The sequence below is a fragment of the Brugia malayi genome (genome assembly GCF_000002995.4).
Source record: "Brugia malayi strain FR3 genome assembly, contig: Bm_v4_Chr1_scaffold_001, whole genome shotgun sequence".
Lineage (NCBI taxonomy): Eukaryota > Metazoa > Nematoda > Chromadorea > Rhabditida > Onchocercidae > Brugia > Brugia malayi.
This window is the reverse complement of record NW_025062475.1, coordinates 5,654,064-5,671,706: the sequence shown is the minus strand read 5'-3', so window position 1 is coordinate 5,671,706 and position 17,643 is coordinate 5,654,064. Positions and strand designations below refer to the sequence as shown.

At 29.7% G+C, this 17,643-nt stretch overlaps 2 protein-coding genes across 2 annotated transcripts; both read left to right on the top strand.

Annotated features, from left to right (window-relative positions):
- Positions 1 to 2,385: 2,385 nt before the first annotated feature.
- Bma-tbc-8 (KIAA1941 protein, putative) lies at positions 2,386 to 12,472 on the top strand (the record flags this gene model as incomplete). Its single annotated transcript, XM_043076658.1, has 20 exons — positions 2,386 to 2,583; positions 2,713 to 2,788; positions 2,991 to 3,150; positions 3,392 to 3,481; positions 3,665 to 3,738; positions 6,941 to 7,086; positions 7,281 to 7,528; positions 7,661 to 7,776; positions 8,025 to 8,192; positions 8,493 to 8,694; positions 8,937 to 8,990; positions 9,325 to 9,389; positions 9,729 to 9,862; positions 9,946 to 10,177; positions 10,538 to 10,659; positions 10,802 to 11,012; positions 11,293 to 11,402; positions 11,513 to 11,609; positions 11,857 to 12,024; positions 12,369 to 12,472. 20 exons carry the CDS (start codon positions 2,386 to 2,388, stop codon positions 12,470 to 12,472), a joined length of 2,775 nt encoding a protein of 924 aa, XP_042932592.1.
- Positions 12,473 to 14,680: 2,208 nt separating this feature from the next.
- Bma-mec-14 (galactose dehydrogenase, putative) lies at positions 14,681 to 16,594 on the top strand (the record flags this gene model as incomplete). The annotated part of the gene is made up of 6 exons (XM_001899612.2): positions 14,681 to 14,743; positions 14,840 to 14,954; positions 15,042 to 15,183; positions 15,908 to 16,015; positions 16,175 to 16,277; positions 16,475 to 16,594. The coding sequence occupies 6 exons, from the start codon at positions 14,681 to 14,683 to the stop codon at positions 16,592 to 16,594; spliced, it is 651 nt and encodes a 216-aa protein (XP_001899647.2).
- Positions 16,595 to 17,643: the final 1,049 nt, after the last annotated feature.

The window sequence follows — 17,643 nt, the reverse complement described above, 5'->3', positions numbered from 1 at the left end:
ATTCTTTGAGAATTTTCATATTATATTTAAAACTAAAAAAATATGCACAAAAAGTTGACATTTGTTAATAATTTCCGATTTATATTTTGCAAGTTCAAATTCGATCACTTATCGATAAAGAAAGTATTTTTTTGAACCAAATATGAATTACAAATGGATGGTTAATGAAGTATGCTATGTGTTTAGCTTATGAATTATTCAGTACTTTCTCCAAAGTTTAGTAAATACTTACTGATTGATTTTCATCTTCTCTATTTCCTTTCTCTTTCTCTTTTCCCTACTTTTCTTTTTTGACTAATTAATGAAAGGAAAAATTCATTTCTCATTTTGAATTTTTGTCAAGATAAATTTATTGATTCGGATTTCAAATTTAATTTAAACATTATTTATGAACTAAATGCAAATATGTTCCTTATTAAACCATTTTTCGTTTTTTTTCTTTTTTATTCTGCTAATATTTAATTTCAAATTAATCCAATATTTTAATTAATGTCATCATATTCCACAAGTTAGAAATAATGAAATTTGCGTGCTTAAACCCCACAATATCTCTCAATTAACTGTCATATATAATTAATGATGACAGTAATCATTTAAGGATTCATATCTGTGACAACATGTAAAAAACCGTACCAAAAAAGGTCGTTACAACCAGAATAAACTTATACTTTTTATACGACACTGAGCTAATTTTCGCCAATGACATTGATGCTAATTTCAGAAAAAAAAAAAAAAGAAAAGCAAAAATTTGTTAGCATATTACTTAAGTATTTTAACAATCGTTAATACATTAATCATTAATATTCCACTTTTCACCGTCTGTTTTATTATATTGTTTGTTATTGTTGATACACCAGTAAATTAATTAATTAATTTAGAGTAGAATTTCATTTAAAATCTAATGCAAATTATATAATGTTGCAAACATTGAAATTTAGTTATTTTTTTTTCAGCCTTTCATATTGCTATTACATTAAAATCAATCAATTATTCATGCAAATTGTTTCACTTCACAATACTTTCTTGAGAATTTAAATAATCGTTCAAAAATTGAACTTGTTTTTTCCACCACAAATTTTTGATGAGATGTGGAATTGTTATTAAATGTAGCTAGCACTACCCATTTTGAATTATGTACCCTGTAAAATATTCACTGGAAATTCAAATTAGCATATTAGCATTGGCTCAGTGAAAATCAGTTTAATTTATGATATAATTGATTAAATCTGTTCAACAAATATTCATTGTTACTTTAACCTGAAAGTTAACAAATCATACTGCTTAGCTATTGATAATTTCAAAATTCAATGTAAAACATTTAAATGCCAATTTATAAAGACCCTTAGAAGTTAGAAACGTTACAGTGAATCCGTCTAGAACAAATACAACAAAGTAGTACACCAAAATCGTATATTAAGCTTCCGGATCCGATGCCACATAATTAACTCTGCTTGAAAATAGCAGATAAACTGTTTTATCTTGAGATAACAATTTATCCCTTAGCTAGACAAATTAATCGTTTATCCATCATTCAGAACATTTGGTATTACCCGGAATGCTCTTATTCAACCATATATCTCTGTGCTATTGACTGGTTCGTTCAATAACTTACTTTCTCTATGTCAGCTTGTTTTGAAGAGAAAAAAAAAAAAAAAAAACTAAAAAAAAGGCATGACGAGAAGTAAAGAATCATCGCTTAAAACGAAGGATATTATTACTCATTAGCTTTATAGTCTTAGCTTTGTGCATTTTAGTTTTAATCCAAAAGTCAACAAACACCTTTCATGTTGCAAATATTTGAAAAATCTATTCGAAAAATTGGAATGACAAATTTTTGTGAATTGACATTTTTAGTTGACGCAAATTAATATTTCTTTTTACAGATGAGAACAAAAAGAAAGCTTTGCACGATGTATTAATTTTAATATGCTAAATATGCTGATGCTAATGCTTAATAAAACAAAAATAAAAGAAAGAAACAAAAAAAGCAAAACGTATTTATTCATTATATTATGTTCGAAATCTTTCCTACCAGAATTAATAATAAATTTCATACATAATGTAATTATTCCTATCTTATTTCTATTTTTCTTGTTACATTTGCTTTTATATATTATCAATTAATAATTATTGTTAGGAAGATTTCTTGAAACATTCTTCAATAACAATAATTATCATTAATTTTTTTCACATATAAATTTTCAAATGCCTTCACGTTTTCTTCCTATTTATGGTGCAAAGAGAAAAAGATGGCAAGAAAAGGAAGGCGAGAGAAAAAGGAGAGAGGAAGGACATAGAAATGAAAAGATAAGTTCCAAATTAATTTTATTCACATAAGGAATTTAAAATTATGTTGAAGAGAAAAAGATGAACAGAGTAGCCCATATGGTTCGACATTCTAGTGCTTGGGAAACATTTATGACACGTTCCGAAGAATCCATTCTTACGGAACGGAAAACAAGTGAGAGTGGCATTGAGACAGAAACACGTAGTGGTAGTATTGTAATGGTCGATTTTGATGTTGAAGCACCAACTGAAGCAACGCGTCGCAAAGAACGACTATTGAATACACTTAAAAGAGAGGTAAATTGAATTCATTTAAATTTAAATATTTAATACAATTCTTATTCGATCTTATATGAATATTTTCTGAATTCAAAATGGCCATTTGTTGGCCATTTATCGTGCATTCATTATATTGTAAAATTTTAGGTGAAAATTATTATGGAAGAATCCGTAAATAGAAAAGCAATTAATGCTAAAAGTACATATGTGACGTCATTATGTGGTATGAATAAGTTTATGATTCAGTTAACATCCAACTTCTTAACTCAGTCGTTAATTTACTATTCAAATTTTTATGCAAAATTCACTGATATTACTTTGGTATAACAGTGACTCAGCATTTTGCTGTAAAGTTTTAAGAAAATTTTTTTTGTCTCTTTTAAAAAAAAATTTTTTTATTTCAAAAATGAAATTTCTCGTTGCAGCAGCAGTGGAGCAATGTTTATTGGACGGTTTAAAGCGCCGTCTGCTTGGATTATTCGGCGGACGTTCAACTTATGCTCTTCTACATAACATTGCCAAATTTTGTCCAGAAGCAGCAACTGTGTTAACACTTACAATCAGAGCTCATGATGACGAAATTGTGTTTGTCTGATACGGATTATTTATATATACTTTTTTAGTTTAGATAAAATAAAAAACTGATAAATTGAATTCCTAATATTACAACAATTTTTTTTTAGTGGATTAAATGAATTTATCATTCTGATTCAAAATTTTTATAAATCAAAAATTCTAATGAAGGTAGTCTGTTACAAAGTGAAAGGTAACATTGTTATTATATCTGAGATTAAATTTACTTTATTTAATTGACGTTTATTATTAGATCATGTCCGTCATCATATTTATGGATTAGATTTGCGCTGTTGGCAAAAATATTACCAGCAATCATTGGATTCATTCATAATTCTGTGCAGTATGTTTTTCTTATCGGTTTGAAAAAGGCTTCAACTGAAGTTGTTTTGTAATGGAACGATACTATCTGATCGGTTAAAGAGGAGACTAAAAGGATGGATATGAGAGAAAAGAGCTAATCGGAATCATTTTTCATAACTTCTTTTTTAAATGATTCAAAAGATTTCGCAAAAAAATTTTATAGCTGTCGGCGATACTATGAAAAGAATTCACTAATGTTGGATGCTGCCAAAGGCGGTGTTGTAGCAGCCCTACTCGGTATTTAATTTTTATTTAATATTTGATTTCATACTTTGTCTTTCAATCTCTCCCAAAATTCAAGCTATGTGATCAGTTCCCATAAACAGTTCCCATCGCGTGGTAAGCTTTAAGAAAACTGAAAATAAATCACTAGTTAATTGCTAAAGCTAATTAATTCGAAATAGCGAGTTAATTTATAATTCATTCTGTTCACTTGCCATTTGCAATTTTGTTATATAGATAAGTTCGTATAGAAATCATATAGATAAGTTGAACTTTCAGCAATCATATAAATACTATTTTTCTGAAACGTTATCAAAACCAATTTTCTATTTTATTATAAATTCTCAACTCAGAGCAAAAGAATGTTTTTGTTAACATACAATTATGAAGTAACGGGAAGGTTGTTATTTCAAATATTAATTTAGATAAAAGCATAAAAAAGCGCAAATAGCATATATTATTTAGGAATATTTGAACATTTTCATTATTATTTAGACTTTCGTCTCTGAAAGAAAAAGGATTAATCAAGGAATTACTCAAGACTTTCATTTATAAAGTAAAAGACATGAATGTTTCCTATAAGTATGGTGAGAATATTATAGTAATATAAACGAGTTAGCATACTTAGGAAAAAAAGTTAATTCAGTAATATATGATAATAGGTAGCAAAGGGACATATCACTAATCAACAAAAATGATATAAGTACCAAGTACCAAGGTGATATAAAATACGTTTATTGATAAGTGACAATAATAATAATTATTATTATTGTTGGTAACAATGATAGACAATGTTTAATGTTGAAAGGAGAAAGAAAGCCAGGAAGTGTATAAAAATACCTTTAGTTGGACAGATTAATAAAAATATTTTTGTATTCTATTATAGGAACCAGAATAAAAATGTTTCCTATTATGATTAACTTATTTTTAGGAGTTATAATCATTAATTTCAAGAGATATCATAATTTGTGCGGGAATAAAAAAGAGGGAGGACGAGAAAGAAAAGAGAGCGAATAGAAGAGAAGAGAGAAATATTAGTGGATACATAAAGTTTAGTTGAAATTTAGTCAATTAAAAATTATTCCAAACAAGACATACCATGAAATGAAGAATACATTTTAATGTTTCTGCATATTTGAAAAGTGAAAAAACCAATTGGTAACTATAATGGAAGTAGATTAGAAGCATATTAAATTTCATTTAATATTCATTTCACATTCCTTAGAATCTCACTTTTATCACTCTTTTTTTTTTCAAGTTTATTTCATTCACATCATAAGGCAATCTGATCCGATGTCATTTCCTCTTCTTCCTCTGGTAATATTCAAATGTTAATTTATATATTGGTTTAGGGGCGATTATCTATAAAATTCTTTCGATAGCATTATTTTTTTTTTTTGAATTTCAATTAATATCTTTCTTAGTAATATATGACAGAAAATTGTGATACTTAGTCGGCAAGCAATTCCTGATATAGCAATATTCAGGCACTGTCTGATATAGCAATATGCAACCAACAAACTGGATTGGGTGATGCGAAAATATTCACATTTGGAAAGAAGGGCAATCAACAAGGCTGATTAGATTCTACTCATAAGGCTGATTAAAAATTTCCCGTGTGACATACTCCTTTTCCTTTCCTCTATTTCAAACAATGACATACATCCCTTTGACAGCACAATGTTATCTAATGGCAAGCAATTAGAATTTTAATAACGGTTGCATACGTCAGTAAGGTATACATATATATTTCCCATAAAAGATGAGGAGAGAGAGAGAGAGAGAGGGAGGGAGAGAGAGAATAATTTATGACAATAGTTAAGAATGACAACTACAAAAAGCACCGATGTTAAAAGATATCAAACGATCTAATTGCTGTAAGACTTGTGCTACTGCTGCGGAATTAATTGAATTTTTACGTTATGATGCTTTCATGCCTTCGTAGCCATCAATTATTTCTTCAATTATCCGCTAAAAATATACATACATACATACAAACATACATATATACAAACATACATACATACTAAATGCTACACAGTAAATTCGATGAATTAAATGTGGGGAAAAAGTCTAAAGGATAAAGTTATAGCTATTGTAAAAAACTGAATTCATTTGAAAACGAAACTATGAATTGTGTGTGGAAGACTGCATTAAACTGAATAGGTCCTTTTAGACTCTCACTTTTTAAACTAAAAATCCTATTAAATTAAGAGTTGAAAAGTGACCAGAACATTTGTATGCGCAATTAATGTTTTGTCCAGTTTTGGTTATCATTTCCTTTTTAATACATAGTCTTTGCAGATCGCATGTTTATGCAAAATCTTCAATTTCAGATCAGTTTCAAAATCTTGAAGCGAGAATTTGAATTGAATTTTCTAGTAATAAAAAAGCGAGTATTTAGAAACCATTAATTGGTTACTAATTTAAATATTTTAATGCTGCTGTAGAACATATAGAAGATATGATTACAGCTATTCACCTACTTCTCTTCTTATTGCTACTACTGCTAAAGGATTTCATTAGGTTTAGTTGAAAATGCAAACATTGCTACATAAAGAAGAAGGTATATTATGCAAATATGCCTTTTACTGGAAGAGTTTTCTACAATTCACATTCCATAATGAAATCCAACTTGTTCATAATATGGTGGTGGAAGAGTGATATCAGTTACATATGAAATCCATTCCGGCAGTCTGTCTATCATCCATTTTTGGCACCTGAAGTAGATTCCTCCAAACTGTATATCATCCAGTTTATCATCTAAGAATTTCATAGAATTTCAGATGAAAACTTTCACTGTTATCAGAAGCTATCATAAGAGTGGTAAGAAATAAATGCAGAAAATGAGCATTATGAATTGTAAATGATTACAATATCTCGTTTAATAATAGTTGAAGTATTCCTTTGATTCGGTTTTCGTTCTTCCTTCTATAAGGCTCAAAAGATTTTAAATTTTTTTTTAAACAATTTACTTTGATTTAATAATTTACTAAAAAATTTAAGATGTTTTATTCTCATAGTTTCCAAACACTTATTATAAAGAATCTTAATGTTGTTACTTCTCTTCAATTTCCATTATCACTATTCTCTTTCGACTTGCAATTTAATTTGGAAATAAATGTATACAGAAAAGGAGGCAAATGAAATTTTAGGATTTAATTTTTTCAACGTAATATTATACATGTTGAACTGCAATAAGATTTACGATTTTCAGTTGGTCCATGTGCTATTGACTATACAATGATGGATCATCAATGTGATCCGTATGAGGAACCCTTAGCCGGTGAATTGGTTGAGCGACATCGTAGCATCCATTCCTGTTCAGCTACTCCTCCGACACCCAAACGACCACCATTAACGGTTATTTCTTCAAATATACCGGAAATATCTGAATACTTTTTACAAAGAAAAAAATTGACATGTTAGGAATATCTGACTTCTGAAACTATTGATGAGGTATTGTTTGTTTATTGAATGAATTCTACTGTATCTATCATTCCTATTTGTTACGTAGCTCAAGTAATAATTTGACGTGAATTCTCGGATCAGTGCAGGTGATGAAGCGTGGTAGTAGCATAGTAACAAGCGTTGACAGCTGTTCATCACCCATGTGTACATTTGGACGCGATTATGTGTATTCATTACATCAGAACGTGAAAGCATCATTGTTATACGGTAAAAATAATGTCACCGCGACTGTGTCACCTGATGGACCCCCAATGAAAGGTTATCTATCGCTGCATCAGAATTCACCGGGAAATGTAACTGTGAAATGGTCACCCAATCAACTGATGCATTCAAGGTTCTAATCATTTGCCACTCAGTTGCTACATTCACCTAACTTACTGACTAACATGTTTATCATATATGAAATCAATTAAGCATCTGGGAGAAATAAAATCAGAATGAGATATTTTCAACTCTATGAATTCAGTTCGCAGCCATCCTCAGCTTCTTGTGATAATCTTCCTTGTGATGGTGATTGGCTTTGGAGACATATTATCAACATCAATATCAGTGATATAATCTACATACATATACATCAGTATAGTTAGTACTTAAATTTTTTTTTGCTTCACTTTTTTTCTCTATCTAACTTAAAAAAAAAACTTTTTCTATCTAATTTTACTGACCGAATCCGAAATTAAATTATTCAGTTACCAGCAAAAATCAAGTAAAGGAAAATTCTGCAGCAGTCTTAACTACTACGATCTGCTTATGTAACTTATCATCGATAAGATTGCTTATCCTATTTAATGTAGAAAGAAGGTAATTCGGGAATCAATTAACGATTTCAGATGAGAATTCACCGACGACATTAATTTTCGTTGGCGGTGATGGCGTGCAACATTCACCGATGCAATTTCCAGCCGGCCATCATTTGCTTGCTTTCCTTTCCTGTCTCGAAAGTGGTTTAGCACCTTACAATCGACTCGATCCACCCTTATGGTTTTCCAAAGAGAAAGGTTATCAAATACTACAATTAAATCAAATCTTTATAATTAGTGATGCTATTGCATCAAATGACTACTTTTCTAATAACATAGCAAGTTGCATTGGAAAAAAATTGAGAGTTGAAATTATCATTATAAATTCAACATCTATACTAGAAATTCATGCGTATTATTCTTATTATTATCAATTATCATACAAGTAATAGAAAAATCATATTCGAGTTAAGGATTAATTTCAAAATTGTCTGGTAACTTCAAAGCGATATATGCATTTGTAAATGCCATTCTTTTCTCTGATTTGATTCACTCAAGGTAAAATATTGCCGAAATTACGACGAAAGAGCATAACAAAGGAGTTGAACATAAACCATGATGAAGAGAGCAAATCACAGGATTATGTATTTCGCTTAGTACCAACATGTACACCTGCTCCGCTACTTAATAAGCCAAATTACTTAGATGAAACTATAATTCATGAAATATCACCAATCAATGATTCGACTGCTAAATTAAGGTTTTGTAATTTTTTCAAATTTCTAACTCGTACTACGCAATAACTGTTCTTTCCTAAAATTATTCAATAATGAAGAATTGAAACTTTGAAAAAATGATTGACTGAATTTTTTTTTTCCGAAAAATGACTGACTGAATGGCAAAAAATTAAAGTCCTACAAAAGAGTGGCTGACAAAATTTTCTTCTTTTTCTTTCAGTGATTGGATGACGAAATGAATTTATTAATCTTCCCATTCTTTCAGAAAGCGAGACGAGAAGCGGACGGTGAGTGAAAGTGAAGTGGACGAGCTCATGAGGTTAGTTGAAAAAAATTTTGTTGTGATCACAGGTCATCACAAGTCCCATTCATGGAGTTGCCTAGTGGTTAAATGACTGCGGAACGATTGCTGAATGACTAGCAAGGCCTATATACATATTAAATGAACCTTTCAACAAAAGAATTAGTATAGACGAAGTGAAATGATCAATTAGGAAATTATTTGAATATATATGTATATATTAAAAAAATTAAAAAAGAAATTAAATATATATATATATATAACCACAAATTTTCCTTTAATTTTTTCTAATGTAGAATGAAAAGATTTTACTTAAAGTACATACATTTCGTAAAACTTTCCGGATCTGCAGACAGAATTTCAAGAAAGCATGTTCTTCTATGAAGATGCAAATCTTGGCTCGAACTTTTTACGGATGTAAGCTTTAATTTCATGTTTTCTTTACATTTCATTCTTCCTTCTTTTTCAACTGTGATCTGTACTGATTATAAATATTTGTAAGAAGTCCCGATATACTAAGACTAGGGCGAACCAAAGATTTTTATTAAAACTTAATTGGCCTTTCTGTAAAACATTTCATTTATCCGGTTATTTCTTCAATCGTATCATCAACTCTGATAATCACCATAAGTCTTCTTTGTTTTCGTTTTTTTTTTTTCAATTGCTACTTTACTACTAATCGAGTGGCGGTATGCAAATTAAATTATATGAGTATTACTATTAAGCCATTGCTAATTAACGATAGGTCATTTATAGGGCTAGCATATTGCGGTCATTTACGTACTATTCGAAATCATTTGGCATGTTTGGTTGATTCGAAAACAGCAATAGAGGAAACAACTGGTCCAGTTAACGAGGATTTCTGGAAAGAATGCCGGAATATAAAATCTGTTGGTGCTTTTGTTCTTTGCTCTGCTTGAAGTTTTCTTTTATGACTGCTATCAACTGATTCTCAGTTATGTTAACGCACCAGGAAAAAATGGAGAAAGAATTCCTATCGAGAACTTATCGATTTGGCATCAGTGGAAATGAGTCTTTTATGCTTCGACGTAAGGTTTGGCCATATCTACTAGGACTAGTGAATTGGACACAAGATTTCGAACAGCTCAAGAATACATATCGTGCAAAATACTACAACGATGTAGTAGAATGGGAAAAGATCGAGAAAATTATTCGTGAACGTGATCGAGAAGCATTTGTAGTCGGTTAAGAAGCTTCTTTTTTTTTTCCAAATAAATCTGAAAAAAAAGATTATAGGAATATTTTGGGAAGAGGCGAAGTGGAGAAAATCAAGGAAGCTATGTATTTCATAGTTATAATTCTCTGTAATCTGGTCTTAAATTTATAATTTAATCTTTAGTTTTGTTTCATCATTTTCCATAAATATTAGTAGCAAATGAAAATGTTTATTCTGAATGCAAAGACTAATTTTACATAAGTAATAGGATGATAAAATTAAGGAACATGATAAAATGGGTTAAAGAATTAGTATGAGAAAATGAAGAAAACAAAGTTATAATTTTAATTTGCACGGAACTAATTCCAATGAATGAAGATATTTCTAGCTCGACTTCGATATCATGTATGCAAAGCTGAATCTAACCCATCATTCCATGGAATATCGCTGAACAATGAAGTATTCGAGGAAAATAATGAAATACCTAAAGATCAAAAGGATAACGATGAGGTTAACCTACATCATTGATAGTAACACTTCTGGTGACATAATTTTTTTTTCTACTTGATCAAATGAAGTTTCCTAAAAGATTCATTTCCTTTTCAAAAAAAAAAAAAAAAAATGAATTCACCCGTTTATCGATATATTCCAGGAAGATATCATGGAAAAATTCAGTGCCAATTTACACCGAATCGAGAAAGATGTAGAACGTTGTGATCGAAGCTCAGCTTATTTTGCCAAAAAAGAAAATCTACAAAAGTTGAAAACGGTAATGTGTACGTATATATGGCGGAATTTAAACGAAGGTTACACGCAAGGAATGTGCGACTTGGCCGCTCCACTATTGGTTATCCTCGATGATGGTAAGTTCAATTACTCGACAAATGAAATTTTGATGATTAAAGAAGAAATAATGATGCTTATCTTTGTTATTGCAAATCTGTAATTACTTTATTACCTAAATGTTTTGCAAAAGTATTAATGTGGTATTTGTGATATAAAAATGTTGCATATGCAGCAGAAGTCAATCACAGTATACAGAAGGAATGAATATTCGCAGTCTATGTGAAAGGACAGATACTTATAGTGAAATGAAAGATTACAAATCATCTGCTAGTTTTTGACATGTGATGATCGTTACAGAACCACTGGTACTAGCATGTTTTGATCGATTAATGCTCCGAATGAAGCAAAATTTCCCGCAGAGAACTGGAATGGATGATAATCTGGCTTACATGAATTCTCTCTTACAGGTACCTTTCTCTTTTCACTATTCAACCTTTCGTAATAAACATTATGTCATGTTTTCTTATTCTTTCGGACCATTATGACTTATGAAACAGAAGTTATTGCTCACTTCTAGGTGATGGATCCGGAATTTCTCGAGTATATAACTGAAAATGGTGACGCAACACATCTATCTTTTACTTATCGATGGTTCTTACTTGACTTCAAAAGAGGTTTCATTTTATTAATTTTTGATGGCCAAGATTTAGTTTTTAGAAGTTTCTTGTCATTTATTAGATTTGTAAATAAAGAATGAATAAACCGATGAATAAATAAATAAATATTAATAAATAAATTAACCAATTAATAGATTAAATGAACAGATATGCTAAGCAAATAAATAAGTGAATAAACAAATAAATAAAATAAAATAATCAAGTTCCCATATCGAATAAACAGTTATCATATGTTTGCTTTTAGAATTCACCTATCCACAAGTGTTTCGTATTTGGGAAGTAATTTGGGCAGCATCCTCACTAGTCACTACTCATTTTCATTTATTCTTAGCCTTAGCGATGATCATCGCATATCGTCATATAATTATTGATAATCGAATGGACTTCACCGATGTTATCAAATTTTATAATGGTTTGTAAAATAAAACTTTAATTAATTCTACCAAAATAAGTTTTATTGATTGATTAAACATTTTGCTAAACATTTCTTTAAAAAAGGAAAACAATTTTTCCTTAAACGAAAACGATTTTTCAATAAAAATAAAAATTAGGTAAATATGGTAAAACGATTTTTGCATACTTCTAATAATACTTTTGCCATACTTGAATTAGAATAATTTGACTTATTATCGCAAAAAATTTTAAGGACTTTAACATCATTGATTATTTTACATGCCTGATTTAAATTGCTATGAATTATTTTTGCATCTGTTTTAAACTAGAAAAACTAAAAAAAAGTGCAATTGAAATTTGTAGAGATGGCAGAAAGGCACAATGTTGACGAACTTTTGGATTCAGCACGGAATCTTTTGGAACGTTTGCAAACAATTATTATGGAACTAGAACCGGTCAAGAATTGAATTTAATCATTACAAAACTAAAAACTTTCTAATATAATCATTTATGCTACTACTTATTTCTTTGAGATATGAAGTGAATTCTGAAAATTTTCTTTCATTCCGGAAAAGGCAAATTCTCTTCAGTGGTACTAAACAGACAGAAAATTTCTACCTTATAATTTTAAGGAGAACGAATTCAACTCATAAATATTAAAATTAGTATAAGAACTCCCGTAAATGTAGTCCTAAATGAAAGTAGGGTTTCTTTCTAACCAATAGATTTGGGATTTTTTTATCAAACAAAGCTGATATATGTTCAATTCTGATCCATTTTGTAGTTCTGATATACGTTTTTTTGAACAAACGAGAACTTTGATCCTTCAAATATTTTTATTGGCTACACCAGTCATTTGAAGGGAGTTAAAAAATCGAAGTCAAACGACTATTTTTAACTTATTTCTGTTGGTGTAGAATTATTAAATACATGATTAAATAATGAAGTAACTCCCAAATTTTGATCGGTTTTTTTTTTAAATTACTTCATTTCAAAATCGAAGTATATATGCTTGTTTCTTCGACACAAATTTAGAAATATCACTTTGTGTTCAAATAATCACTGTTTTCCCTGTCATATTACTAATTCAATTTTGTCCTTCGGTAATCTGATCCAGGCTTTTCCATTCATCAATAACCGTTCATATTTGTAACTTACTTTCTTTCAATTTCCTTAGCTATTTCTGATTTATATTAATTATTTGTAAGAAATTTTTTCAATTCTAACTACAAAAAACAATCAGATTCTGTAAAGGCAATTATTATAGTATTATTCACTGCATCAATATTGACAAATATAAGTTCCACACTTGGTTATAGGGAAGACTTATTTCTTCATTGAAAAAGAATACTCCACTTTGTCCGAATTATGATTTACTGAAGTTTCGGATTAGAAAGTGATGCTTTATTTTTTAATTTATTACCTAGTCAGTATTGCTGATAGATAAAAGTTTCTGATAACAGCAGAAGAAATTAAAAGATTCATATTAATCAAAAAGTTAAATGAAAAAATTTCTAAATAATTTTGTGAACGAATCAAATCACTGAAACATTTAGTTTTTTTTATATGATCGACTAAAAATTGTAATAAAAGTAAATAATATCAGCGTGAATTTAATGGAGAGAAGATTTGCGTAATTTTCAAAATTTCTCTTTTGATCCTAATAATTATTAGAGTACGAAATCGAATCTCTTGCCAAAACAGTTTTCTCGGAATTTTTGAAATATTAATCGGAACATAAAAAGAAAAAGAAAAACCTAACGTGAAGATTATAGAACCTGAAACTTACTAATTTAAAATAAATGAGCTGAAATAAATACATGACACAACACTTGAATCATCTGGCACGAATAAAATGATAAAAATACACAATGCTAGGAGAGTTCAACTTTAATTGTTCTCTATCAAGTTACTGCACTATTGCTTCTGCTAATAAAGGAATTATTATATTCCTCTGTTAACCCACATATTTACATCGACATCTAACGAATCTTCCTGAGATCAACAACCTCTCGCAAAATAATAATTAAATTATCGAATCTTTCACGACGATAGGATGAAAACTTATAAAGGAAACTTTATTTGGTGCAGATCAGGTAAAACAATCTCATATTATGTTCTAAGTTACGCGGTAAACTCAAAACGTTTAAGACGTTTAAACTTAAATGTATACTCATTGATAAGATATCACAATTATTCCGAATATCTAACCTTAGTTTTATCCATCTATCTCATCGTCATCATTATTCTATTATTGATCGAATACTGTAGTACTATTGCGTGACTAGTTCAAATGGAATTTCTGATTACATCAATGCATAATTATGTCTACTCATTCCATTTCTTCCTTGTTTTTAAATCATAAATTCAGATAATTCAACAAAGTCTTCAAGCATTACTGCATTGCAATAATGTCATATAGCATGCATGCATATCAAATTGTATTGCTATACAGCATGCATTTCAAATTATACTAATGCCTTACAATACTATCCGTTTTTTTTTCGATTAAAACTGGTTTTAAAAGTGGTTATGGAAGCTTAGCTTTAACCTTTCTTAACAAATTTATCTTTGCTATTCTTCGTTAAGTTACGAAAATATCAGTTTTTCCTTTCTTCAAATTATTTTTTTTTTTTTGATTCTCAGAATATGCGACAACAGCTCAGTCACATACAATGTCTACTTCACATGGCTATTTATTTTCCATTGCTATGAAAGAGGATAAACAATCTCAAAATGTGTGCTTAAATTTGCTTCATTTCATAGATGATCTTTGATTAATTAACAATGTTATGTATGTCTGTGTTAAAAATTCTTTTTCTAATAAGATACAGAATGATGAAGCATCATCGAACTACAATTTTGATCGTTATCAGAAGTCCAAGTGTTCTGGAATGTCATATCGTCAGCTTGGAAAGACATTTATTAATGTTTCAACTATGGCATTTAGTATGTAAAAAGAAATGAAGTAATTCATTTATTAGTTATCACCAATAAAGCATAGTTAACAATTATCACTGCTACATATATGTGCAGGATGTGGAGTAATGGGTGGATTATTTGGTGATTTTAAAGATTCATTGGATAAACTTCTAAATGAAGCATTGAGAAATGGTGTAAATTATATCGATACTGCATATTGGTATGGTCAAGCAGATCCGAAGAACTTCTTGGACAAGTTGTTATCCTTTCCTTTTAACCTAAATTTTAGATAATTTTTAATCTGACATAATATTTTCCTTTGAACATTTTCAGGTATTAACTAAAATTCCACGACAAATGTATTGTATCAGTACTAAAATAGGTAGATTTGAATTAGACTTTTCGAGACCATATGATTATCGAGCTCATATTCTTCTCGAGCAACTTACAATCAGCCTCAAAAGATTGAAACTAACCTATGTGGATATTTGTTATCTGCAGGTCTTATTCTTGGCTTGATATCAAATTACTATCTTTTTTAACAAATTAAATGCATACTAGTATTTATGTATGCAATCTTGATTTTTTTCTAGGACATATGGAATAATTTAATCCTCCTCATAGCTCATAACTATATGTTTCAATGCAATAGAAATCATTCGATATTTTTATTTATATTAGATAAATAAAAAATGCTTGATCATTTCTCCGAACAAGTCTCCCTTTCATTCTTGAACAGTAAAAAGAAAACAAGGTATAAAGTATTTGACTGGCCAAAAAATCTTAAACACTTACTACGTGAGTTAATAAAATGATATGATACAAAAAAGTTTAAAGTGAATTATCAATCCGTCAAGTAACAGATTGATAATTCGATTTTTAGATTACAAGTTGAATTAGTATAATGTCTTTCTTCCAATCTATCGTGATATTTGTATTTATTCATTTGAAGTTACGGAATGTTGACTTTGATTCATTAGCCAAAACAATCTTTGGCGAATCGCTGCAAGCACTACGAAACGAATAGCTAAACTTACTGGAAAAGCAAAATATATTGGCTTAGCCTTATATACACTTCGAAACATTGTGTACGTCAAATGTATATTTAAAATACTTTGACAACTATGCTGTCTCCTCATCTCCATTAACTTTCTCAATAAGTTACTCTCCTCTTCTTTGTAAACAATGATTAATTATGGATAAATTAGGTATAAATTATTGGTACAATTCAACTTAGAAGTTTTAAGCTACGTAATTGAAAACACTGACTTAAAAATGGATGTTGTGATGACTTATGGACGAGCAAATTTTTGCGACAATTCATTGGGTGAATATATACAACGACTTAAGGTTAACAAATAATTGCTAAACAAATAAAATAGTAGCAAAATAATTCTTAAAAAATTGGTGACAGAACAGAAGAAATACTTTCATAAGATCCTAAATTTCCGGAATTTAAACGTTGAGTAGAAAAAATAAAGTTTCACACAAACTGAGAACCACTACCAATCGACTTTCTTACTTATCAGTCTTTAAAAAAATTTCAGTTGAGTAGGCATTGTGAATGGTGCACTATTATCGATGGGCCTTCTCACAAACAATGGACCACCAGATTGGCATCCTGCACCATCACCTGTCTTTCAAGCTGTCTCCTGTTGCAAGGTTAGATTTATTATCGAGAATTACTGCACCGGTAAGATTTAGGAATAAAGTTTCTAAAACGTTAGACATTCCTGAATCTCTTTACTAAATCGAACAGTGGTACGATTTTCTATTTAAAAGAAATTTAAATAGTCGAAACTCGGATCGTTACAGTTTCGAATCGTCGAGGTTTAAACGATCATAATTGATATAGCTTTAGCAACAAAATTTAGCTACATCAAAGGACAGTTTTTAGTGTGTAACCAACCCTGTCTCTCAAAATCTCCTGTATAGGAAAAAAATATCACCAAACAACGAATCTGACATAAGTTTACAAGGAATCTGACAAAGGAATATCATTAGTAAAACTTGCTATCGATTATGCGATACAATTTCCCGGTATCAGTACATGCCTAATTGGCATAAGCAATATGGACCACTTCTTGCAATATCTAAAATTAGTATGTTGTGATGGCTTGACGGATGATGAGGAATGAATTCGGAGCCGAATTCTTCGAAGGTAAACTTTCTATAGTAATCACGCATAATGATGCTTAATGCCCTAATTTTGTTGTCCAAACTTTTTCAATTCATTTTGATTTAAGATACTTTGACAAACTGAACAATGCGAACTGGGAAAGCATAGATCTGTATAAGTATTGGAAACGTATGGAGCACGTAAACTGGAACAAAACTTTCAAAAAGCATACTCGTGTACAAATAGGAAAACAGCAGTGCAAATGCACCACATGCACATGAAGTTTGTATTTCGAAATTAAAAAGTCTTCTTTCTTTCTAAAGATTCAAAAAAGCTGTTGCTTGAAAAAAAAAAAAGTATTCTAGACTAGAAATTATGCCCCATTATTAACCAATAACACAATAAATAAACATCAACAATACAGTACATGAAAACCAGTCGACAAAAACAAGTGATAAAAACAGTCGACATAAATTTCCATTTACAATAGTAAAGAAAAACCATTACTATGGCTTAACAACTGCAAAAACAAATATGATACGACCACGAAACACACTAAAAATTTTGATATTTCGACATATACTACAAAGATTAAAT